The sequence below is a fragment of the Podarcis tiliguerta genome (genome assembly GCF_965153285.1).
Source record: "Podarcis tiliguerta genome assembly, chromosome: 11".
Lineage (NCBI taxonomy): Eukaryota > Metazoa > Chordata > Lepidosauria > Squamata > Lacertidae > Podarcis > Podarcis tiliguerta.
This window is the reverse complement of record NC_139544.1, coordinates 39,812,394-39,838,176: the sequence shown is the minus strand read 5'-3', so window position 1 is coordinate 39,838,176 and position 25,783 is coordinate 39,812,394. Positions and strand designations below refer to the sequence as shown.

The 25,783-nt window shown below is 42.9% G+C and overlaps 1 protein-coding gene across 7 annotated transcripts in view; it reads right to left on the bottom strand.

Moving 5' to 3' along the window:
• The window catches only part of PDE4D (phosphodiesterase 4D), a gene marked incomplete at its 3' end in the record, with an annotated part of 612,406 nt that overhangs the window by 343,638 nt on the left and 242,985 nt on the right, over window positions 1-25,783 (bottom strand). Inside the window, exons 1-2 of one of the 7 annotated variants that reach the window (XM_083403904.1) lie at window positions 12,028-12,562; window positions 10,003-11,662 (exon numbers count right to left, since the gene is read on the bottom strand). The exons of 4 other annotated variants lie outside the window; for them this stretch is intronic. In XM_083403904.1, coding sequence (XP_083260030.1) covers window positions 10,003-10,271 — 269 coding nt within the window. In that variant the 5' untranslated portion in view covers window positions 10,272-11,662; window positions 12,028-12,562. Of the gene's footprint in view, window positions 1-10,002; window positions 11,663-12,027; window positions 12,563-25,783 lie in introns of those variants that run through there. 2 more of the 7 variants (XM_083403905.1, XM_083403909.1) reach the window with 2 other exon arrangements.

Sequence of the window (25,783 nt, the reverse complement as noted above, 5' to 3'; positions counted from 1 at the left end):
AAACCATTAAGGAGGAAATATATTGGGTTATTTCACATTTCGTACGGTAGTTTGATAGAACTAGGAAATTCAGCAGAGCTTTCAAGACTAAGACTGAAATCCTAATACCACGTACCTTGGAGTAAGCCCTATTGAATTCAATAAAACTTAATTCTGAGTAGATGCAGTAAGGGTGGCAGCCTAAGTTAGCAACCCTTAACAGGAGGGAGTGTGTGGATCTGAAGCTTGTTGCTAAGATCCAGACAATGATCCACAAAGGTAATTAAATGCACCCACACTAGCAAACACCAACTGGTTTATTTACAGTGATCAAACTATAAACCTAGCCAATTCATCATTTCCAACACGTCAACAAATGTTACAAATATAACCTTTAAATATAACTCTTCAAATGTGGTTTGCACACTTAAGTTTAGAAAAGGTATGAGGAGGAAGAAAAACACAAGAAAAGACAGAACTCAAAATATTGGTAGCTACCTTGCAAATATCAGGTACACAGACTTGCACCAACTCAGCTGGCTCCTCCATGGCAGCAGAAATGCTTGTAGGATGCTGCAGGTACCACCCTCAGTTCTTCCCCTACTCTTAACAACCATCTCCACTGCATATAATAATGTGCTTAGGCTGTACGTGGTCACAGTAGTTATTGCCAATGCAGCAGCACCAACACAATGTCCGTCGCATGTAATCTCCTGACAGCAGCACAGTGCCATATGCTTAGATAATACACCATTGTGGCAATTCTTGGACTTTATTCTCCTATCTGCTGGTGCAGTGCCTCATTTGTTCAGGAAACATATCTATGTTTTTAAAATGTGATCAATTTCAGCAGAGGCCATGGAATAACATGCTTTTGAGGGTATTAGTAATCTGGTCAATATTGCGTACTCAGACTTTGAAAAAGCGTTCACGAGATACCTAATTGTGACAACACCTTTTTACAGGTGATGATTGCCAGGCTTATTTTTACAGCACTGATCTTCGATCAGACTCAGAGGGCTTCTCAAGAAGGGAAAAGTATATATGAAACTGCTCTTCCCTTATGTTAGCTTTTATGTGTAAGGGTAAACAGTTCCTACATTATTAAAGTTGTGGCATAAAAAGAGAGGCATAAAACTTATTTTAAAAACTTAACAGCAGGAGAAGATAAAGGCCACTCACTTAAAAATCAAATGTTTAATAACTGTAGTATTTTGTTAATAACTCCTAGTGCTAAATATTCTTTCCAATAGCCACCTTGCAGATCTTGTTGAAAAGTAAGGTAAGCTTCCTCCCCTGCCAGAGATATGTATGTAGGATGGAAGGCTGTCCAAGATCTGCAGAGGCCCACAAGCTAAGCTGGGTATGGCCTGGGTCACAATCTGCCCCATTAAGCCATTTTCTGCAAACCACACCTACCTGCCCCACACCTGATATCATGTGCCAGCCTTAAAGTGTGCTCCAAATTGTTCCTTGGCAAGTGAGGCATGCTCTTAGTGTCAATCAGCTGATATGGGATGACAGCAAACCCCAATGGGATCAGCTGCACTACGGAGTTCCCAGTTGGGACCTCCACATGCTCCATGCTGTTAATACCAACCAGCGGATTGGTGCTTACAGGAAGCCCAAATGAGATGGCAGATGCAGTAAACCCCCAAGCAGGGCTTACTGCAAGTGCAAAAATTCCTTTGAATCACTGGCTTGATTTCAAGCCAACAATGGGGCAGCCACGGCTTGAGACACACCTGGGAAGGGAAAATGTTTCTGTGTTTTGAACTGAAACCACTGGGGCAAACCATTTTCCTCTGCAGGATTGGATCGAGCCATGTCTGCAAAGGATTGAAAAACCAACAACTTTGGACTACCTGGTGCCTTTGTCATGTCAGTGACCGACAGGTGGGTGGCCCCTGCTCACTTATCAAAATGGTGGTCAGGATGCAGCCCACCAGCAAGATCCTGCTCCCCACTGCACTGGTCATCAATGACTGGATGGACAATGGCAGAGTTTCTCAAAAGTGATCAGCAGAGCCTTAATATCTTGCCATCAAGGTGCCCTGTGGCTTTATTAGAAGACAACTACCCCATGCCACAACTGCAACCACAATGGGGCCTCACCGCTGCCACTTCTGAACAACACAGATTATTAGATGGTGTGCATGGAACTCCTCCAGCCTGTCTTGAGCATTCATTTCCCCCGCCCCCTCTTTTCTAACCAGCCATTTTAAAGAACGTAAGAAGAGCCCTGCTAGATCAAGTCTAACATCCCATTTCCTCCTGTGGCTGACCAAATGCCTATGGAAAGCCCACAAGCAGAGCATGAACACGACAATCCTCTTTCACTGCTATTGCTCCCCGGCTACTGTTATCCAGATCCCAGAGGTAATATTTTAGCACCATGTCTAGCAGCCTTTGATTTGTTTCCAAATATTTCACAGCAAATTAAAGTGGGCCAGCCCTACCATTAAGGAGCATGAGATAGTAGTTGTACTTCCCAGGTGCTGAGAGACAGGGAGTGGTGATGGAGAGCTGAAGAACAGAGTTGTGTGTGACATGTAGTCTTCCTGGTACCCTTAAGCTAGCCTGATGCCTCTTTACCAGCACCTCTCAGACTACTAGTCTGGTTGGTTTCTGCATATGGATTGAAAAGGCACTGTCTTGTCATTTCACTCAAGCAGCACAATGTCTTGGGCCAACCCTGATATTGAAATTATGTATTCTAGTTAGTTAGATAGAATTGATGTTGTTAATGTTTGCATTGCCAAGGTATCTAACTTACCCAAACTCTGCCCAATGAATTTGAACAAAGGATCTACATTGAATGATGGAGTTACAGAATGTTCCAGTAGCACAAAGAGGGTGGACATATTTACAAGGCCAGATGGCATTCACGATCCAAAAATGCAAAATTGATGGTAATGAATTAATTATTGCTGCTATGGAAGAACAGCCTTGCAATTTATTGTTGATAGAGCTTAAGCCTCTTTAGCTGGTAGAAAGAATTATTAGGACTCAGAAGGAAATCAATATAGTGAATATCAAAAGGACCATGTATAATTCAGTGGTGCTGGCATTCTAAGGTTTGTGTATAGTTCAGCCCACCCTGATTCAAAAAGAATATAGACAGAGCACAGTTGGGAAACATTGTTAATGACTATATTGATCGGTGGGAACTTCCTTCTGTCTGACATTGATGGTCAACAGTATAAACGAGCTAAAACTCAGACCCGGACAAGTTGTCAAGAAACAGACATTTCAGCAGCCCTTCTCTAAGAGTTGCAGAGTATCTTTACATTTTAAATTGCCGGAGGCTGGATGCAATTTGACAGGGGCTGGTGTATACTGTCAGACGCCTGTGCTTTAATAAGACTCCTCAAACATCTCCAACTGACCACAGCAGTAAACAGGATTTCCAGCAGGATAGATCATTGCCTTGATCCACTAAGACAGTTCTTCTGGTATAAAGTTACAATGTGTAACCACTGCCAGCTATTATGAAAAAGGACAGGGGGAAAGAGATAAATAACTTGGTTTGCTAAAAAGCTCATCATGTCTAAACTCAAAGCCTATTCACATGGCCATGGGGTATACTGACAGGAGTGAGCCAGCTGTGAATTGCACCGAGCAAGATGGAGTTCACTCTTTATTAGCAAAAACAGGATCTGCACTAGCGAGTCAGGCCAAATCAGCACAGCAACTTATCTCTTGCAGTTCTTGCCCCCATGAAGCAGTTTCTGAGACTGAAGGTCCCTGCCTCTCAACAGCTGCCCAATTCCCTCCTCTCCAGGGTTTTCCCCAAGCAATCTGAGACTTGTGTCTGTGTGAAGCTAACATCTTTGCTCTCTTCATGCCTCTCCTGGTTATGGGAGACCAGAGGGAGGGAAGCTTGTCACAGCAGGGTGGGAAGACAAGGCTGAAGAGAAAAGGTTATCTTATATACCAGAGGTCATCAACAAGATGACCTCCAGAAGTCCTGGACTATAACTTCCATCACCCCTGACCTTTGGCCACATTCTCTAGGCCAAAGCTCCCATTCTCTGATGGGAGCTGGAGTCTAATAACTTCTGGAGGGCTTAATGTTGCCTCCTGCTCTATGTACTAATATAAATTCATTCTCTGAGTGATCATTCCTTATGTAGCCAAAATGGTGCCTTACAAATCAAAGAGGCAGGTATTGGTGGGCTCTGGAAAATCCTTGGTATTAAAATCCTTTAGGAAAAAATAGCTGGGGAGAATCAAAAACAACTCAAGAAAGACCAAGCATGCTCAGTGGCCACAGAAGACTGATGGGCTGGACAGAAAGTGCTGGTTGGGAGGATGGAATGGAATGAAATGGAAGGATGGCATGGCTAACTGACTGGCTAAAGTGGGAACACTTCACACTGCAGTGTTTTGTTGTTGGTCACACTTATAAGGCTGCAATATAGTTCTCATTTGCTACCATAGGTCTTGCACCAGCACTGTGATTTGAGGGAAGCAGCCCCAAAGTAACAGTATAAAAGGACCATCTTTATTAATTCAAAAAGACGTGACAAAGAATCCCATGCATATCCTGTGACTCATTAGCAACTCATACAGCAGAAGTTACAGCCTCTGCTTGCATCCAGCAATAAAAGTGTCATGGAGATGCTGTTCCTCTGTTTTAAAGGAAGCCTCAGAAGAATTCTTGTTTGCTGAGAATTACTTTACTTGGAAATTTTTCAGTTCTAAAGAGCAATGCATTAACAGACATTTCATTTAACCAACATTTCACTTGCAATTCATTTCCAACATAACCACCAATTCTGTTTATTTTTATTTGCAGACGTATTTCTACACCACCCACTCACCTAAAATATCAAGGCGGCACACATCATAACATATCGTATAAGAATGCAAAATAATCACAAGAATGACTGGCTCATCTAAAATGAATGGAGATCTATATCTATATCTATATATCCAACTGAATAAACCTGTCAGGATGAAAAAGTCCTCAAGGGATGCCTGAAAGTCAAAAGCAAGGGTGCCTGCAGGGACAATATTGCACAGCGTGTATTCTGCAACATGGGACTGGCGTGACTAATTGCTCAATTTCTAGATCCCATCTGCACTATAGATTTAAAGCAGCATCATACCACTTTAGGCACTCATGGCTTCCCCCAAAGAATCCCAGAAACTGTGGTTGTTAAGGCTACTGAAAATTGTTATTCCTGTAACAGAACTACCATTCTGGGAAGCTGCAGTGCTGTGAGGGAAATAGGGGTCTTCTAACGACTCTCAGCACCCTTAACAAACTACAGTTCCCAGTATCCATTGGAGGAAACCATGATTGTATAATAGTGCTTTAAACGTACAGTGCAGATGGAGCCCTCATTAAGGCCAATCCGGCTTCAGAGATATGGGGGACAACTAAGGCCTCATTCACACCACACATTTAAAACATTATGATGCCACTTTAAATAGCCATGGCTTCTCACAAAGTATTCTGGGAGCTTAGAGTTGTTTGGAGACGCCAATTCCTCTCTCAGAGTTACAGTTTCCAGAGTAGTTTGACAACCAATCCCTCTTCAAATGGAATTTTGGGAACTGTAGTTCTGGAATGGGGAATAGGGTTTAATAATAATAATAATAATAATAATAATAATACTTTATTATTTATACCCCACCCATCTGGCTGGGTTTCCCAGCACCTTTATCAAACTACAGCTCTCAGGATTCTTTGGAGGAAGCCATGACTGTTCTAAGTGGTATCATAGTGCTTTAAATGTGTGCTGCGAACATGGCCTAACAGCAGTCCAGATGATCTCAGCGATCAAACTGCAATTTTCACTTTCATATTCTCCTTTCAGAGTGACCAGAGATCAATACATGGAAAGAATAACACACAGTATTACATTTGTGATTTCTTCCCCAACATATTTTCAGCTTGGGTGAAAGCATGACGTCTGCCAGTGTCAATATCACAATATAATATAGGACTGAGTTGAACAGACACTTTATGCACCCCACTTTTAGAGTCAAGATATATCAGAAACAGGAATAATTTCCCAAGAAATCATCCTTGAAATCAGCTCTAATCTGACAGCTATTTTGTCCACGATGCCAAACAAACCATCCTAGCATAGAAATGGTAATTGGGGGCAATTACCAATTGTCTTCCAGAGAATTTGGCTAGAGGTGTGGCTTGTTCTGCATGTCCAATATGATTTTGGGCTTCTGTTTCCTAAGCAGATGTCCACTGCCCCATCTCTATGCAACATGGCAAACTGTTTTTGAAACCAATGGGATTTCAACAGCAGCTTGTGGTATGGCAGCGGGGGGGGGGGGGAATGATTTTCAGTGGATTAAAAAATCTGCATAATCAAGGCTTTGGGGTCATGTAAAACGGCTGGGCTGGATGAATCCCAAACCAGAATTAAGATTGCCGGAAGAAATATCAACAACCTCAGAAATGCAGATGACACAACCTTGATGGCAGAAAGTGAGGAGGAATTAAAGAACCTTTTAATGAGGGTGAAAGAGGAGAGTGCAAAATATGGTCTGAAGCTCAACATCAAAAAAACGAAGATCATGGCCACTGGTCCCATCACCTCCTGGCAAACAGAAGGGGAAGAAATGGAGGCAGTGAGAGATTTTACTTTCTTGGGCTCCATGATCACTGCAGATGGTGACAGCAGTCACGAAATTAAAAGACGCCTGCTTCTTGGGAGAAAAGCAATGACAAACCTAGACAGTATCTTAAAAAGCAGAGACATCACCTTGCCAACAAAGGTCTGTATAGTTAAAGCCATGGTTTTCCCAGTAGTGATGTATGGAAGTGAGAGCTGGACCATAAAGAAGGCTGATCACCAAAGAATTGATGCTTTTGAATTATGGTGCTGGAGTCCCATGGACTACAAGAAGATCAAACCTTTCCATTCTTAAGGAAATCAGCCCTGAGTGCTCACTGGAAGGACAGATCCTGAAGCTGAGGCTCCAATACTTTGGCCACCTCATGAGAAGAGAAGAGAAGACTCCCTGGAAAAGACCCTGATTTTGGGAAAGATTGAGGGCAAAAGGAGAAGGGGACAACAGAGGAAGAGATGGTTGGACAGTGTTCTTGAAGCTACGAACATAAGTTTGACCAAACTGCGGGAGGCAGTGGAAGACAGGAGTGCCTGGTGTGCTCTGGTTCATGGGGTCATGAAAAGTCGGACATGACTAAACGACTAAACAACAACAACAAAACATCTCTTGGGTTTATCAGTGACTCCTACTGAAGATGACGACATGAGACCTTCAGATTCAGAAGCTTAATACTTAATTCCACTTAATACTAAAAACAACAATCCAATTTAAATTATTTTAATCTTGTTTTAATATTCTTAGTTATTTAATAACATTATAATTACAGTATATGTTAATTGCAGGCCTTGTGATTCATATTTCTTTATTTTCCCCTTAGTTCTCATTATACAGCATATTTCAAATTGATGCATCCTTTGTACATGTTATGTCGTGTATGCATGTTTATAAAAGACCACTGAGGATGACTTGTGACTGAAATGAATTTGGTTTACTTCTAATTAAGTTGATGTATTATATTTCCAAATGAGTATTCAAAAGTTATGCGTCTCTAATATGTTCATAGTCATGATACAAAGCTGCTGTGTCAAACTAGTTCATACTATCATGCTTCGCGGAATTTTAACGTTTAGACCCCAATTTGATTCAAGCTTTTTCTCCCCCCCCCCAAGTCAGCTTGAGACATATTTCATCTACTTTAACACATTCATTAAAATGTAAGAACATAAGAAGAGTTGGTTGGATCAGGCCAATAGCTCATCTAGTCTAGCATCCTGTTCACAGTGGCTGAACGGTTGCCTGTGGGAATCTCTCAAGCAAGACTCAAGCACCAGAGCACTCTCCCCTCTTATGGTTTCCATCAACTGGTATTCAGAAGTACTCCAACTGTGGAGGCCGAGCATATGCATTATGGTTAGTAGCCATGGATAGCCCTCACTTCCATGAACAAGTGACTTCATAGATGCCAGCAGCATCCTCCCAAAACTCAGAGATTTTTGTAGGTACCAGCAGCAGACAGTGAGGCAATGCAGATGAGGCTCCATTGCTCTTCAAGCTTCCCGACATGATCTCTGCTGCTTACTGAAAGTGGAGGGGTGAGGCATGTGGGGACTGTGGTGTGGTGGAGCCAATCCAATGCTCCTGCTGATGTGCACCACCACACTGTGCCCAGCTTCCTGTGCCTTGCCCCTCCGCACCCCTTCTCAATAAGCAGCAGCACCCCACCATGTTGGGAAGCCAGGAGAGCAACGGGCCTTACCTGTGCTGCCTTACCGGCTGCTCTTGGATGCCAGCAAAAGATATCAACGTTCTTTTGGACCCACAGGCACATGATGGCAGCCCCTGGATATTCCTATGGGTGGGTGCCATCTTTGAGTCTTAGGCAGCCATTGAGTCGGAGCCAGGAAGCAGGAGTCGGGGATCAAAATAACAGGGTGGTGTAGGGGGTAGGGATGAAGCCAGGAATCAGAGCTGGGAGTCTGAGGGTAGAGAGCAAGCCAAGGCAGGGGAGACTTATCACTGCCCAAGTAAAATCCCATCCTGAACAAAAAGCCTTTGTAACTCTTCCTGCTGTGGTGAGCCAATGACTAAGTACGTTTGGTGAAATCGCAGTACCTGAAAATCCTTTACTGGCTAGGGAGATGTTCCCTGGTGACTCAACACACAGGATACCTGTGGTGGGAAGAACAATGCGGTCCGAGTTCTAACCCTGTTAGCTCCTGATAGTAAGTTCTGGGTCTTTCCCTTGATGCATCTTGAATCTTATATGCTTTCTATCCACAAGTCACACATCGTTTCCTATTGGCTTCATGCCAAGTTACACTTTCAAAGGTAAAACCCTATGTCTCATTGAAATCTATGCTTCATTGAAATACATGTTTCCATTAAGTAGCAGTTTGGTCTTAGCTTCTACAAGTATTCTTCCATCTCCATCTTAAGTTTCCTTTCTGGACATGCAGCCTCGGGTAATGAATTAGTGCAAACATGTCATACAAAGAGCACTGCATGCCCTTTAGGCTAAAACACTCTTCTTCATTTAATTAAAATGATTACATTTGTATTAATTTTTAAAAAAGGAAACTACTCTAGGCTTGTCATTCTTCCCTTTCTACGACATCACCATTCTCGGCACCACATTTATATTTTTAGTTTCCCCCCCCCCAAAAAAAAATGCTTGAATGACAGGTAGCCAACAAAAAGCAAGACTATGCAAAAAGAAAGAAGAAAGAAACAATCAGTGCAAAAGTCAATGGACTGTTCTCAGGGAAACACCTAAATAACAGGTTTTACTAGAAAAGAAAGAAATGCACAACAATGGATAAAATAGAGCAAAACATCAGTCTGCTTCTAATCTAACTGTACTCATGCATAAATACAACCCCCCCCCCAATTTCATAATCACAGTGCAACTAAAAGGCTCTTCTACTGACAAAATATCTCCTTTCTCACGTCCCACAGCAATTATTTCAATACAAGGACAGTTTTGCTCACCATCTCCACACCCATCTACTTCTGATGTGGGTCCCCCATCTCCCCCATGCACACCCAATACAACAACTGGGGAGGGGGAAGAGAATTTAAATCAACTTTTAGCAGTGAGTCAGACCATGTTTTCTTTTCACACATTCCTCCCTTAAATCTGTCCAGAGAAAGGAGGAAGGGTTGAGGATGAACTTGGGAAAAGAAATGAGAAAAGTCAGTGCAGCCCTGCTGGCTTCTCCTTTTATTATCTGGAATGGCATTCATTTCAATTGATATCAGAAGCAGCTTCAGCATAAGGGAACTGGGTCTCTTGCCTAATCTATTACTGCTCTTAAAGGTATGGAAACATGCCCATGGCTTCTGTGACTCTGCTTGCGGTTTTTTAAAAGGGATTTTCCATTAAAATTCCAGCTCATGTTTCCCCACCCATGCAAAATGAGATGTCATTCCAAACTTGGAGACAGGGGAGAGAGCAGGCAGGTACAGTCCTGTTCTTACCAGGTATGTGCCACTGTGAACCGACGCTGTTTCGGTATGTTGCTGCTCAGAAGCATCCTGCGCAAGAGCCTTGGAGAATTTCTAGGGGAGATGACAGGCGACAGCTTAGGAGAAATAGACGAAGACTTCCTGGATGTCTTGAGCTTCTCATGCTGCAACAGGTTTTCCCTCAGGGTCTTCACAAGATCCTCGTTGAGCCACGGATTTTGACAATGTGGATTATCCACTTCAGGTACGGTCAAGGTGTCTGGGCTTGTTTGCTGAGCCATGTTTCCAAAGCAACTGATATTTGCGAAGTCTCTCTACAATGCAACGTGATATTTGTTTTGGCTGCTCTGGAGTTGTTGCTTTTTTAAAAGAGAGAGAGAAGTATTTCCTCCTGCTAATTTTGTTCTGAGGAACCATACAGAGCTTCGACTCCGATCCAGCCTATTCAGATATCGGCATGTTTCTGCCTACGCTCAGAGCGTCTCTGTACAGATAACGAAGTGCAAAGGGAGAAAGCAGTCTAACTCTTCCGCCGAAGCTGGTAGGCATTGCCACTCCTCTGACAGTCCACTCTGGCGGACTCCGCTCACTCCTGCCGGCTCTGCTTGCAAGTGAACACGGAGAGGAAGGCAGAGCGTGGAGCGACAGCTCTTGTGCCAGAGCAATGAGGCTGCCTGTCAAACTGCTGGAACTAATGCACTGCAGCTGCTAGAGTGACTCCTGATTATGTACACAGAAAGGGCCGGGAGGAGGGCTTAAACATTGGCACGCTGGTTATGTTTGGCTATCATTTCCATCTGTTTATTGCTCATTCTGAAGGGAGGGGCTGGGGATGTCAAGGGTGCACTTCCGTCCCACCCCCCTTTGGTTAGTTTTTCTGGGCCGGGGGGTGGGGGTTAGCTACTGCATTTTGCTGGTTGTTTCAGCTCTTCTTGTTTTCAGCTCCTGTGATTTATATGGCATTGCAGCTTGGGTTAATGACTGGGGATTATGCTGTGCTGGATAGAACGTTTTATTGGGGATTGTGCATTGTTTTATCAGACTGCTGTATCTTGGCATTCCATGTTTTAAAGCTATTGCATGATGGTGTGTATGAAGTGTAATGAAGAAACAACAAATAGTAAATAAATAATAAATAAATAAGCAAATGCGCCCACATACCCCAACCTTCCCAAACGTGAACAAATTTTTGATTAGAAAAAAATAAAAGATGAAATATAATGCTCTTAATTGTCCAAGTGTGTGTGTGTGTATCTCTATAGATATTTAAACAAAACATCAGTCTGTATCGTACATGTACAAAGAACAGTTATAATAGGGATGCTTCCTTTATTATTATTATCCTAAAGTCTTAAATTTGTGTAAACAAGACATAAGGTTGCATCTCATCTTGAAAGTATAGATTCCAATACAGTCATTAACGAACTTCACCATTCTATAAATCTGCCTGGACTGTGCCACTCTTTTCTTCTCTCCTAATATCAGAGCTTGCCATGCCAGATGAATTGCATAATATTATTTTGTAATTTGTCCATTACAACACTTCCATGTTCTAATGGAATATTTAAAAATAACAGTAATAACAGGTTCATTTATACTACTGTGATTTTGTCAAACCATAATAATGGTAATGTGGCTTGCCTTTCCAGATCCTTTTGATCCTTTTGGTCCACTCTAGGGACGCGGGTGGCGCTGTGGGTTAAAGCCTCAGCGCCTAGGACTTGCCGATCAGAAGGTCGGCGGTTCGAATCCCCGCGGCGGGGTGCGCTCCCGTTGTTCGGTCCCAGCGCCTGCCAACCTAGCAGTTCGAAAGCACTCTCGGGTGCAAGTAGATAAATAGGGACCACTTACTAGCGGGAAGGTAAACGGCGTTCCGTGTGCTGCGCTGGCTCACCAGATGCAGCTTGTCACGCTGGCCACGTGACCCGGAAGTGTCTTCGGACAGCGCTGGCCCCCGGCCTCTTTGAGTGAGATGGGCGCACAACCCTAGAGTCTGTCAAGACTGGCCCGTACGGGCAGGGGTACCTTTACCTTTACCTTTACTGTGATCATCTTTAGGCATTGTTGAGTTGAACAAATAATTCTTAACTATAATGATATCTGGCTTTTTTTCCAAACCAACTAGCGCCACTAGTTGCTGGCTGTAGATTACTGTCAGTGGGAGAGGTGGAATGCCTTTGGCTCCCAGTTGCTGGGGATCACAAGTGAAGAGAGTGCTATTGTTCTCATGTTCTGCTTGTGGCCTTCCCAAAGTCATCTGGTAGGCTACTCTGAGAACAGGATGCGGGACTAGATGACCCATTAGTCTGAACCAGAATTTGTTCTTATTAGCTCAACATCCCAGATTAATTTACCTTACTAGGTAAAGGTAAAGGTACTCCTGACCGTTAGGTTCAGTCGTGGATGACTCTGGGGTTGCGGCGCTCATCTCGCTCTATAGGCCGAGGGAGCCGGTGTTTGTCCGCAGACAGCTTCCGGGTCATGTGGCCAGCATGACTAAGCCACTTCTGGCGAACCAGAGCAGAACACGGAAACGCCGTTTACCTTCCCGCCGGAGAGGTACCTATTTATCTACTTGAATTTTAATTTTAACGTGCTTTCAAACTGCTAGGTTGGCAGGAGCTGGGACCGAACAACGGGAGCTCACCCCATCGCAGGGATTCAAACCGCCAACCTTTTGATCGGCAAGCCTTAGGCTCTGTGGTTTAGACCACAGCGCCACCCGCGTCCCTACTACTCCAAGTTTAATCAAAGTGCACTTTTGACTTTGCCACAAAGAAGTCAAATCAGCCCTCTCAAGAGATGGGCTACCGGGGTGTCATCAAGGACAGCAGGGTTGGGAAACTGGTTGGGATCATTTCCAGTTGCTTCATTTAAAAGAACGATATCACAGAACTGAAAAGGGTGTGGCAGGAATCTGAAGCACCCGACAACAGTAGGGGACAACTACTGCCTTCAAACTCTGGGATGCCTAGGCCTGGAGACTTGAGCATTCTGAAACAAGGTGGACCCCTCCACCTGATTTAGCAAGACTCTTCTTGCGTTCTTATCTAACTCATGAGGGGGGGGAATCTACTGGGAAGCTTTCTAGAACAATCAAAATAAAAGAACAGGTTTTCCACCTCAAGCACCAGAATATATTGAGTCAGCCTCCTGAAGACAAAAAAGAAAAAAAAGGAGAAACTCTTGCTGTGCCTCAGAAGGCCAACATAAAAGCCAGGATGTGGTGTACAACCCATCTAATTAGATATCGCTAATTCCCAAGCTGGTGGCTTCCCGTTACCATTAACTATTTCTTAAATGTTACAATTATTGTTTTAGAATGGCTCAGAGTAATTAAGTTAATGTAATCACCATGTCTCTTCCTCTTTAAGATCTCATTTTGAACAAGAGATCCATCTTTACTCAAAGCTATTATATAAAGGGCACGCTTCAGCTGCTTTTGGCTACTTTTGATGGATGGATATATTTTTCAGCAAGAAGTTTGAATGAAATTTCAGGGCTTCATTTCTCAGAACGGCACCCAGTGCTGCCTAGCTACACAGGAAGGGAAAAAGCTTTTATAAACACCATTACTTTTCTGCTTTGGATGTCAGTGAAGGTAACCATGAGCTAACAACTCTTCAACCTCAGCATGTACAGCATTTTCTTATTACATCAATGTAAAGTGCTGTATATCATTAGCAACAAGAGCAGCAGCAGCAGCAGCAGTGGTATTTATATGGTACTTTTCATTTATGAAAGAGGTGCACTTATCATTTTCAAAAGTTGCAGAGGGGATCAGATTACAGATCTACTGAAATCACATCTAACTTGGCCTTTAGTTCTCCCAAACTATTATTTACTAGAGGATATTTATTTAATGTAAGATTAACTTTGCCACTACTACTACTACTACTGCTACTGCTGCTATGGATCCAGACTTTTCTGGACTATATGTGCTGAACCAGATAGACCTGAAAGTGACTATTCTGTGCATGTCAATTGAGAGTATTGATTTCAGTGAGACCTTCTCCTAAGTAAGTGTGTAAAGGACTGCCGTCTTCCTCTTGTCAGTATCAAATTCATGCATAAACTATTTTGTAATAAGAACCAAATTCCAGATGCCATTTTGTTTCTTGTAACTGGATATAATAGATTAGTATTAAAATTGTATGAAAATGATGCAGACAATTGCAATCATAACAAGTATTTCACAAAATGCAAAAAAATGTGTTATTTATTGTACCAAAGTACTTAAAGAACATGGATATCTATTGCCTTGAAAATTGACATTTGATCAATAAAATTTAAATCTCAACAAATTACCAGCTGCTTCTTTCATTCATATTATTTTACATTAAATCCATCTTGTTTCTTGTTGAGGCTATGATTTCTCAAGTGGTTTGGTTGGAAGCAACTCACTAGTAAGGCTTGTATTGTGGGTTGCCAAGTCAGTGACAAGCAAGTGATGTTGCCAAGGCAACAGAAAAGGCCAGGGCCAGGCCAGTATAGTTTGCTTCCTGAGGTGGAGGACAAGAAGGTGCACCTTCTTCTCCAAGAGAGGGGAATGGCTGGGGGAGCTTCCCCTGCTGCCTCCCTCTATCAGCATCTGCCACCTGAGGCAATCATCTCACTTTGCCTAATGATAGGACCAGCCCCAGAAAAGGCTTCCAATCTGATTCTATGAACTACATGAGCTTAGCAACTCCCAGGGGGTGTTGTCCAGACACTTGTCCTATAATTGGATCCATTGGATCACATGACTGCCTCTAGTGGTGAAAATGCAGATGGGAATGAGGCCTCCTTTCACCCCCTCATAAAGCATAGCCTTTTCAGCTAAACTGCAGGTGATGGCGTGTGCCAGGCATCGCAACCTACTTCAATTCCAGAGGTGAGCTGCTGTTTACATCACCATAGGTAGTGCAGCTAGCCTAAGGAATGATCTGGTCTTCAACTTGCTACTAGGCCTCAAACATTCTATCATGCCACCAGCAGCATCCATCCACCCATCCATACGCAGCAACATACAAGCCACCAAACCATCAACTTGCATGTTGTGGGGACATGTTTAAAGAGCTCCTTTCCTAGAAAGAGGAAATTAGTAGCAGTAGAAGTTTAGCAAGGAAATAATAATAATAATAATAATAATAATAATACACTGGGAGGTTCCAGTATAAATAAATATTGAAATAATATGTCTTCATTGGGGTGAGAAGAATATATATTTCTGAATAGAGAAAGATGTTTCCTAGCCAATTTTGGTTGGAGGTTCCTTCATTAGCACTCATCTACTTGCCAGAAAAAGCAAAGTTGAAAAAGAAGAAAATGTCCTTTGTTTGAGTTTTAATTGCAAACATCCTCTTGGTATTTATTAAAAATCATCGCTGGTGTATTTAAAAGCCTGACAATGTTATAACACAGCCATGGAAAGTATATATATATATATTGCTATATTAGCCAATTGTATATGACAGCACCATTAATCATTAGTGGCCTATCATCACAAATCTGAAGAACTGTAAAGTCTGGCGAATACATAAGCCTTATCTACTTATTCATGTCAATGCTGAAATTTTTATAACATACCATTAAACTCCCAAGTTAAATTCACTTAGATAGCAATTGAGACGAGAGCAGGCTTCTGCCAGGACAAAGGGTTATGGATCTAAGCTGTGTCCACCCTAAGAGGAAGTGAAAGTTTAACTTGAATTTCAAGTAGTTCTTCTAGCATTGCACAATGAGCAATCGACAATTTAAACACAGAATGTTTACCTTAGGCTCTGAAAAAAATCCTTGCAATGTGATTTGCGTAGGCAACTTTCCCCCCCTGGCCTTTACAAGCCAAACATGCCTTGCAATGAAAATAATATTCATTCATTGCACCCTGGGCTTTGTGTAGCTTTCGCCCTTTTTTCTTCTAAGGGCATAAAGAGACAGATGCAAATGACTGCTGTTCCCCTGAAAAAGCAAACATGGCTAAGTCATCAGCAGTGGCTCTGCTCAGTTGCTACAAAACAAACACTTTGCTGCCTATTAGCACAGTATGTGGCTTTTTTACTGCTGCATCTCCAGATCCACATGCCCTGCCCTAAAAGCTCAGCGCACACAGACATTTTTCCTTTCCAGCTTCTTTATGCCAACCATTTCCATTCCATATACGTGCTCACATGCAGAAAGCACCATGTAGGCTGCAAGTGGGTGGAACACACAGCTGTGGGGTTCTCTTTTTTTTTAAATGATATTTTATTTTTTCACAATCAATAGACAAAAAATACAAACCAACAAGTACAACAAAGAAAAAAAAGAAAAACAATACATACATACAATTTAAAATACAGTGAACAAAAACAAAAAAGAGAAAATAAAGTAGAAAAAAGTTAAAAACAATTATTGTGTCTTTATATTTTTCAGCATTAACTTGGGTCTGCGACTTCCCCATACCTTCCCACTCTGTATTCTAGATCTTGTATTCTGACAGTAAATTCTTTCCCTCTGGCGTATCTTTAGTTCAACTTAGTCTTACTATCTTAACATACTTGCATTTCCATATGTCTTAAAGCTGTGGGGTTCTCTACCATGTTAGCAGCACCAGTTAAATGTGACCTCGATGGGAAAAATCACTGCAAAATGTTGCTTCACACAGTGCATAGTAAACTATGGAATTTGGCCCCACAAGAGGTCATGGTGGCCTAAAAGGGGATTAGACAAATTCCTTCCTATGTTCTCCCTCCACTGTCACTGGAAGTATCCCCAGGAATACCAGCTGCTGAGAGTGTGAGTCACTTGAGAGTAAGGAAGAAAACTTTATTCAAGCCAATACTGGTATTGGCTCATAGCAAGCACTAGGAACAAAAGTCAGGACTCCAAGGGTCATGAGCCAGGCAAACGATGCAGAACTGAATGGAAGCAATGAAGACGTCCCAATAGCTGCATACCCCTCTCTCTAAGCTATTAGAGACTAGGCAACTAAGCAGAGTGAACTTATTCATGAGACTCACTTTATGAGACCGCTGCACATTTACACATGCGTTATGGAGATGGTGTCTAGATCTCAACAAGATCATGTCCTTCCCCTCTGACTCCAGCTCTTCTTCCTGCAGCAAGGGCTGTCAGAATTAGGCTACAGGAACAGCCAGGTTGGAACTTAACCTGCACAAAAATTTTAATGCCCTCTTGTTTAGCCTTTTATTTACTTATAAAAGCTATTGCCACATTCAAATGCCAGCTGACCATCTTGGGCTCTTAGATGAGTCACATGATCCACTTTTTGGTCATCTGCCACTTGGCTTCTTCAAACAATGGCATAATCGCATCATAAAGAGAATGCCATGAATATGTGTTTGAACACATTGCCTCACCCCTTCAACCCCACCTACCCATTTGCCCCACCAAAGAGACCTGAGTCTTCACGATTGGATTGGATTTCAATTTCACACAGCTTCATTTTGTGGGCTATGCCCCCACAAACACAAACTGTTTTAACTCACTTATGACTGAACATACACTAGAATATTCATAGCATAGTTCGATTAACAAAACAATACAAAAAACAACGCCTCTTTCCCCATTTTTGTATACAGTGGTACCTCGCAAGATGAATGCCTCGGAAGACGAAAAACTCGCAAGACGAAAGAGTTTTTCGTTTTCTGAGTTGCTTTGCAAGACGGATTTCCCTATGGGCTTGCTTCGCAAGATGCAACGTCTTGCGCCTTTTTTTTTAAAAACCGCCAATGCATTCCTATGGGAAACCGTCAATACACAGCGGTGCTTCGCAAGACGGAAAAACTCGTAGAATGAAAAAACTCGCAGAACGAATTAATTTCGTCTTGCGAGGCACCACTGTATGTAGTTTAATTAGCGAATATAAGATAGATCCTGGCTAAGTTAGTTAACTTAATTCCTACTGAAATCACTGAATTAATTTAAGGCATGATTCTACCATCGATTTCAATGGGATCTCTGTTTCTATAGTTTATTTAATTGTTACATTTATATCCAAAGACCCGAATGGGACATATGTGGTTTTCTCTGCTCCCCATTTTATCCTCACAACAACTCTGTATTGTAGGCTAGACTGAGAGTGGCCCACGGTCACTGAGCAACCTTCATGGCAGAGTAGGGGCTCTGGCCTCCCAGGTCCCAGTCCAACACTCTAATCACCACACCAGTCTGGATGCAACTGCAGCACTTGTGGGAACCACAGACATTGTTCAGCATGTTGAAGAGAAGACTGGAAGCACGCCCTCCTTTCCAGCATAATAGCTTTGTGAATACAGCAAGGTTTTGAAATGGATTAAACATTCAGACACATAATACACTGTATGTTACTGAGGCCTGCTTCCTGACAATTCCAACTAATGTGCCAGAATGCAACAAGGCATTGCAAAGGCATTTAATCCTGTACTGGATTATAGCTTTATTATGTGTATTTGTTTAATCCTGTGAGCAGGAGTCCCCGGAACTGGGTAAGGCCACAAACCAGTCAATCAATCAGCTGATCAATGTTTCAGGCAGGCAGGTTGTTACAAAGGACTGGAATGCCAGCTAGTATATTTATGCCGGTCAAAGTAATTTGCTGATTGCTAGCACCACGTCATGCACCATAAAAGCTCATGAACATATTTACAAAGAACGCTTGCATTCGGGAAATGTTTGAAATATATTTATTTAATCAAATCAATGCTCACCAGAATAGTACTTATAATTTATATAGTGTTTACCACTGTTCAAAGTACTTCTCATATTTACAGGGCATTTGTTCGAGGTGGCCGGCCTAATTTCCTGTCTATTGAGACCCAGATCTCCTGTGCCTCCCCCACTTAATTTTTGTTTTTTAATACTTTGGAGACAGCTAGGGATGCTAAAAAGTACAGTACCAGTGTGACCCTAGCCTAGGGATTCAGTTATTCAATTATGGTATTTAATAACTTCAATAATTCACAAACCAAGATACAAACTGAAGCACAGATATCCTTTGAAGTTTCTACTTCTCTGAATTTTACAATACACATCTCTAACCAAATAATGTGTACCAAAAATGCATATATTAGGGGAAGTGTGTGTGAAAAAATGCATTGATTGGTGAAAATTACCTCCAAAATGCATTATATTAGTGGAAATTGCTTGCAAAAATGCACATATTAGTCAAACCTGCACAAGGAAATGTGCTTATTATGATAAATTAGCATTGGATGCTGAAGAATTTTCAAGAGGAAATTTGTGAATTGGTGTGGAAATGTGGAGAACTGAATTTATGATTGGAAAAATAAGAAAAAGACAGAATCTGAAATTGATAGATTTCTCAATCCCTTCTCCAGCCAACCACAATCCTAATTTGCCCATCGGCTCCCTATACATTTATGCAGATTGGTGCTACTGGTTTGTGCTTTAAGAATCTAGCAACAGCCTTGCATGTTGTACCCACTGCAACATGTATGGCTGTTGTCCCCATTGCAGCATGGAAATTTGAGGCCAAGGAAGAATAGCTTTTAGAGCCGCAGTAGTGATCTCATTGGCAGAGGCGGATTTAGAATCAGCAACTTCCTGGTTCCTAGTCTTATCCTACACTGGTTCTCCAATCAAATTGTTTTAATTATTTGCAGACCTAGCTAAAGTCTTAAATCAAATGTTTATCATTCATTTTCATGGACAATTCTATTTTTAGACTTAACATTTAAAATTTGCTCTGTGGAAAGTGTATTAGCATGAAGGTCCCATTTTTCTCTGGTGGGGCTATGCAGCTCTGGTTTCAATTTTTTAAAAAGGATCTAAAGACCCCACTGTGTCGTGTGTATATTTGGCATTTATGGAACATAAATAGGCCTCAATTTCCAGATGACAACTTAGAGATACAGTATTTCCAGCAGGAAGGCAACTTCCTTTAAATTCTAAGTGGGAGAGAGGGGAAATTAGGCTACTAATATTTATGAGTCTTTTTTAAAAAGGAGTTATTGAAGGAAGAAGAGTGATAAAGCACATTTAGCAATGCATTATTCCTCCCTTCCAACTGTGTTTGAATATAAAACTATGCCACTGATTGAGAGGTGGGTGTCCAAAGATGTATCTGAAATGAATAATCTACTTAACTAAGCAATTCTGTTTTGTAGCCATGAATGATGCTTGTGTATCTGACTTGGTTTCAGAAATCTCCTCATTATAGCTCCAGTGGCAATCTGACACTGAACTTCAGGGTAGACAAAAGTAAATACCATATTTTTTGCTCTATAAGACTCACTTTTTCCCTCCTAAAAAGTAAGGGGAAATGTGTGTGCGTCTTATGGAGCGAATGCAGGCTGCGCAGCTATCCCAGAAGCCAGAACAGCAAAAGGGATTGCTGCTTTCACTGCGCAGTGATCCCTCTTGCTGTTCTGCCTTCTGAGATTCAGAATATTTTTTTTCTTGTTTTCCTCCTTCAAAAACTAGGTGTGTCTTGTGGTCTGGTGCGTCTTATAGAGCAAAAAATACGGTACTTATTCGTCATTAAATTACTGAATTCACAAAAACACAAGATGTGGTTATGGATGACCATCACCTTGGATGACTTTAAGAGGGGATTAGGCAATTTCATGGGAAACAAATGGCAGGAAAGGCTATCAACAGCTACTAAGTCATGATGACCATGTATACCTCCAATATCAGTTGCTGGGGAACACAAATGTGAGAGTGCTGTTGCACACGATGTCCTCCTTGGAGGCTTTCCAATGGCATCTATTTGGCCAGTGTGAGTCCAGCATGTTGGGTTAGCTAGAAAGGCCTTTGATCTAACTTCCTGTATTTTCTCTTTAACATAAAGGCACTTCTAGCCAATTACTGCCCAAGACTTCATCATGAGCACTCCCACCCCCAGTAGCATCTCAAAAATCTGTTTCTGGGTGCAACATAAATTGAAGGCCTTGTCAGATGGCAGCCGAAAGGAGAAACTATATATGGGGGTAAGCTATGTTTCTGTCTGCCCAAGTCACATATAAAGCAGGAGTGGAGATGCGTGTGGACGTGTGGATGGGTGCCCAATCTTTAAATGAAAAATATATATAGAGGAGTGGGGAATGAAACACACCTCCTCCCTGCCATAGCTTGTTGTACTTCGTTGCTTTGTGCAGTTTGCTTCTGGCTGGCTCAAGGGCTGAATGTGAGCCAGTCTACAGTGTGCTTTTGTGTGTACAGTGGTACCTCAGGTTACATATGCTTCAGGTTACATACGCTTCAGGTTACAGACTCTGATATCCCAGAAATAGTACCTCGGGTTAAGAACTTTGCTTCAGGATGAGAACAGAAATTTTGCTCCAGTGGTGCGGCAGCAGCAGGAGGCCCCATTAGCTAAAGTGGTGCTTCAGGTTAAGAACAGTTTCAGGTTAAGAACAGACCTCCGTAATGAATTAAGTACTTAACCCGAGGTACCACTGTACTGCCTAAACAAATTGAGTGCTTGTGAGTTAAGGTAGAGGAGGGGACAGGTTTTGTATATCTCCGCTGTGCAATCCTATTCATGTGACAAAATGACCACCCCATAAAACATACATGTTGTTGCCCTGTCATGTCTAATCATTCTTTTTGAATTTCATCTCCACACTAGGTGGAGATGTCCACAAACTGGGTGGGAGCCCAAGGTTTGCAGGTGTACAAATATCTACCAGTCTATCTACCTCATCGGCCTTTACCATACTGGACCCCTCCAAATATTTTGGGCTACAACTCCCATCAGCCATAGCCAGCCCAGCAAATACACACACTCTCCCCCCAAAACACAGTCCAATAAAGTCTGAGCATGCTCAGTGGCTACAGAATGCTGATTGGCTGTTGAGGGAAACAAAGAATGTGGATGGGATGGAGGGCACAGCTGGCTTGTTGGAACCCTGAGCAGCAGCACTCAAAATGCTGCAGGTCTCCCCTATATAACACAAGAGGCACCCCATGGCGTTTCAGTAAATTACAACAGTAGCAATGCCTCAGAGATGAACCACCATACAGAATCTGTTGTTGATCTTGTAATTGTGCTCCACGAAGCCTAAGCTGGGATCAGAAGAAGCCTAACTGTCCAGTGGGAAACTGCGCTGAAGTGACATTGCACTTGGCCCTTGAGTTTTGGGAAACTTTATGTAATCATTTCCCTGAGGGCAGGGAAGAGAAAACAAGACACGCGCAGAGAGAGAAAGCTACCCAATGACTCAGTTACCTGGGCTTGTCACTGGACCACACGCAGCAAGGCAAAATCAGAAGCGTGGAAAGGGAGCTACAAAAGCCCAGCTTCCTGAGCTTCAAGGCTAGGAGAAGACAGTGACCCCAAGTCATGCTTTGCATGCCATTTATTTCAGAGGCATACGGAGCTGGCACTATTGTTGAAAGGCAATTCTCACAAGCCAGATAAAATAAGAGAGCCATCTCCTCGTTTCCCAAACACAGGATGATTCATCGCTGAGCTCCGAATGGACAAGCACACCGAGCAGCCGTGGAAATAATGCACTTCCCTGGGCAACGGAAGAGGAGCCTGCCTCTTCATGCCACTGAAGCGGGTAACTGCACTCACAGGTCTGTGCAAAGCACAGTGTGCGTTTCCCCCCAGCTACAAGAAAGCCACGACTTAAAGGAGAGCACCAGCGTGAGTGGGAAAAGCTGTAGCTGTTGTGAACATAAGAAGAGCCCTTCTGGAGCAAACCAAATGCCTCTCATAGCTGCCTTGACCTAGCCTGGGAGCATTGAAGGAGAGGAGGATAAAAAATGGAGGGTGGGGGAGAAACAGATGGAGCAATGGAAGGGGGGGAGCCCTCTGTGAGCCATCAGTTCAGCCATATAGCAAGATACAACCTGTCTCCTGGCAGAGAGAGGGTGCTCCCCTGTGGACTGCTCATTGTGAAATGGGTGCTTCTCATACACCTGGCAATCATCTTGGCAGGTGTTGTACCTGAAGAAGGGCCCTGCGGAAGGGTAATAGCTCTGATATACAGAAAACCCCAGGTTTGATTCCTGACATCTGCAGGTATGAAATCCCGGAGAGCTGCTGCTTTTCTGTGTAGGTGGACCAATGGGCCACTTCAGTACAAGACACCTTCCTATGCTCTTCCATAAGGCTCCTCTTACGTGAACCTGCCTGTTATTCTATGAATTTCTCACCCAGAGGTCAGGCATGTGATAACTGCAGGCAGGATTTCTGCAGAAGTGGTGCCCAGACTTCAGAATGCTCCCCCAGGGTGGCTCAGACTGGGTTTGTTTTCTTTCTGGCGCCAGGCAAACCCCTTTTTTTATTTGCCCAGGCTTTTCTGATTTGGTTTTAATACAGCTTTATTGCTAAATGATTATCTGCTCTGCTTTTATTGTTTTATTGACCTTATCATCATGATTGATTCTCCTGATTTTATATAAGCTGTTCCGGGAACCTTACTGATGGAAAAGCATGGTGAAAAAAATGCCTTTTAAAATATTCCACATTCACACAGATTCCAGATGTGTTTTCGCAGTATGGCTTGTATTGAGCTGGCATCACCTGGAACATGAGCCAACAGGCACAGCGTTCTGGAAACACGCTAAAGGATTATTGCTGCTTGGGACTGGACTTGCATCATCTCTGCAAGCCGGACGCTAGACTATAAGCCTCCCCATGGAGTGAGGTTTTTGCTGCCTGCTACTCCCTACTTGCTGTGGCAAACAGATATCCAGGTTACACATCAAGTGAAGGTGGGGGCCGTGACAGAACTGGGGAGGAATCAAGTGAGAGCAACCATAGCTGCTTTATCTCCTGCTGCACTGGAAATTTTTAAAAGGGAGGCATCTGGGAAATACTTTCAGCCATAGCAGCCTTAGGGACCCTCCAGGCATCATTTTTATTATGCATTTGTGATGCTATTGGGATCATCATAACTCTCATTCATATCCCTCTGTTCTTCCAAGAAGCTCAAGGTGACACAAATGGTTCTCTTTGTCCCCATTTTATCTTCACAACATCCCTGTGAGGTGGGTTAGGCTGAGAGACTGTGACTGGCCCAAGGCCACCCAGTGAGCTGAGCAGGGATTCGAACCCAGGCCCTGGTCCAACATATCAACTGCTATACCACCTTGTGATCCTGCTTTCAACACTATTTGAGCCTATGGAAGTTTTGGGGCTGCCATGACTTCATTTCCAATCAGGGCACATCCTGGAATTTCCCATAGCCCCTCCAGACAGCAACAATGTCTTAGCATTGGGGAAGCATTGCAGGACAAACTAGTAAAGCAGAATAAGCCTGCTACAGAAACACTATAATTGTGTCAAGTACATGTTGTTGAGCACAGCCTCAATAAAACACCAACCTGACATTTGCAGAAGAGGGAGAAAACTCAGGGAATGCTCAGGGGAAACATTTCTAGAACACCTTACAGCACGTAGGGGCCAGAATAATGATAACAATCACCTTGTTCCAAAGGTTAGGGAGGTTCCATATCTATAAATAAACAGAAATAATACATAAGAGTAACTCATTGCAGGGCTACTACGGAACTGCAGGCACAGATCTAGATGGTTTTACACAGCTGCATGCAACTTTAAAGGACTGAAAAGCAAAAAAAACCTGTCATGCATCCATCTGCAATAGGTGAGAAAAGCTAGTAATTGAAACTTTGGCAAAGTAAATTGCCACATGCATTTGTTGGTAATGCAAGGTGGAATACTCCCTCTAGCGGTCAACTAGGGGGAGAAAATGAAACTTTAATGCAGCAAATTTCCTGCTCCATTTCCTGCTCCAAAGAGAAATTGCTTGGAGAAGGAGGGTCTGTCTCTAGAAACACAGGGCTGTACGAGGTGAAATCAAGATGATAAGCTGCAAAAATCCCATTAAGACAGAAATTATAGAACCCATAGATCATAAATGGTGGTGATAGGAAGAAAACTGGGTGAGATGATAATGGCCTCATAATAACAACTCACTTGGGGTCCCAGGACATCTTTGGACATCTTTTTCTTGAGCAGATGGCCTCAGCCCCACTACTAGACGAAAAAAGCATCCTGCTGGGAGAGATCAAGCTCCCGGTCTAATTAATCCTGCATTTCTGGTCTCAGCTCTAAACTTTTAGTCTAATATACACATTAGTGGCTTAAAACACAGTGAGGTTGTTTACCCCACTGATTTCAGTCGGCTAGCTTTTCCATTAGCACAATAAGGATGTATTGCACGCACACACAAATACCCCAAACTCCTATTCCTGAAGCTGATGTGGAACCATAGAATTGTAGAGTTGGGTTGACCATAACCTGAGGGTCATCTAGTCCAACCACCTGAATTGCAGGAATCTCAACAAAAGCACCTACGACAGATGGCCATCCAAACTGTTCGACTGTCACACTGCACATAATGTCAGAAAGTTCTTCCTGGCATGCCTTCTAGAAAGCTGAGGCAGGCAAGGGCCCACAGCCCAGCTCCCTAGCTGGCCAGGTGGGGCTTGCTAGCTCTGGGAGAGGGTGTGTGATTCCTCAGCTGGAGTAGGCTTGGAACAGGTGAGGGTCACATGCCTCATCAAGCCCAGATGCTGCAGTCAGCATGCAAAGTACAAAATAGAAGCAAAGCTGAGGTGCTGTGTCTGCTCAACTGCCCATGTTGCAGGACCTTGACTTGGATGCTCCTGGACCTCTATGAGACTGTGCTTTGGGTTTGGAACCTGACTGCTGGACTTCAGACCTGGCTATTTGGATTGACCCTGGATTGCGTTTCCTGACCTTTAGACTTTGGATTTTGAACTTTGGACTTGTGTGGATTGACCTCAGACTTTGAACTTGGCACACTGACTTGCTGCCAGGTAGGCCAGGGGTCCAGGACAGCTTTTGTCCAAGTTGCTCAGCAAGGCATAC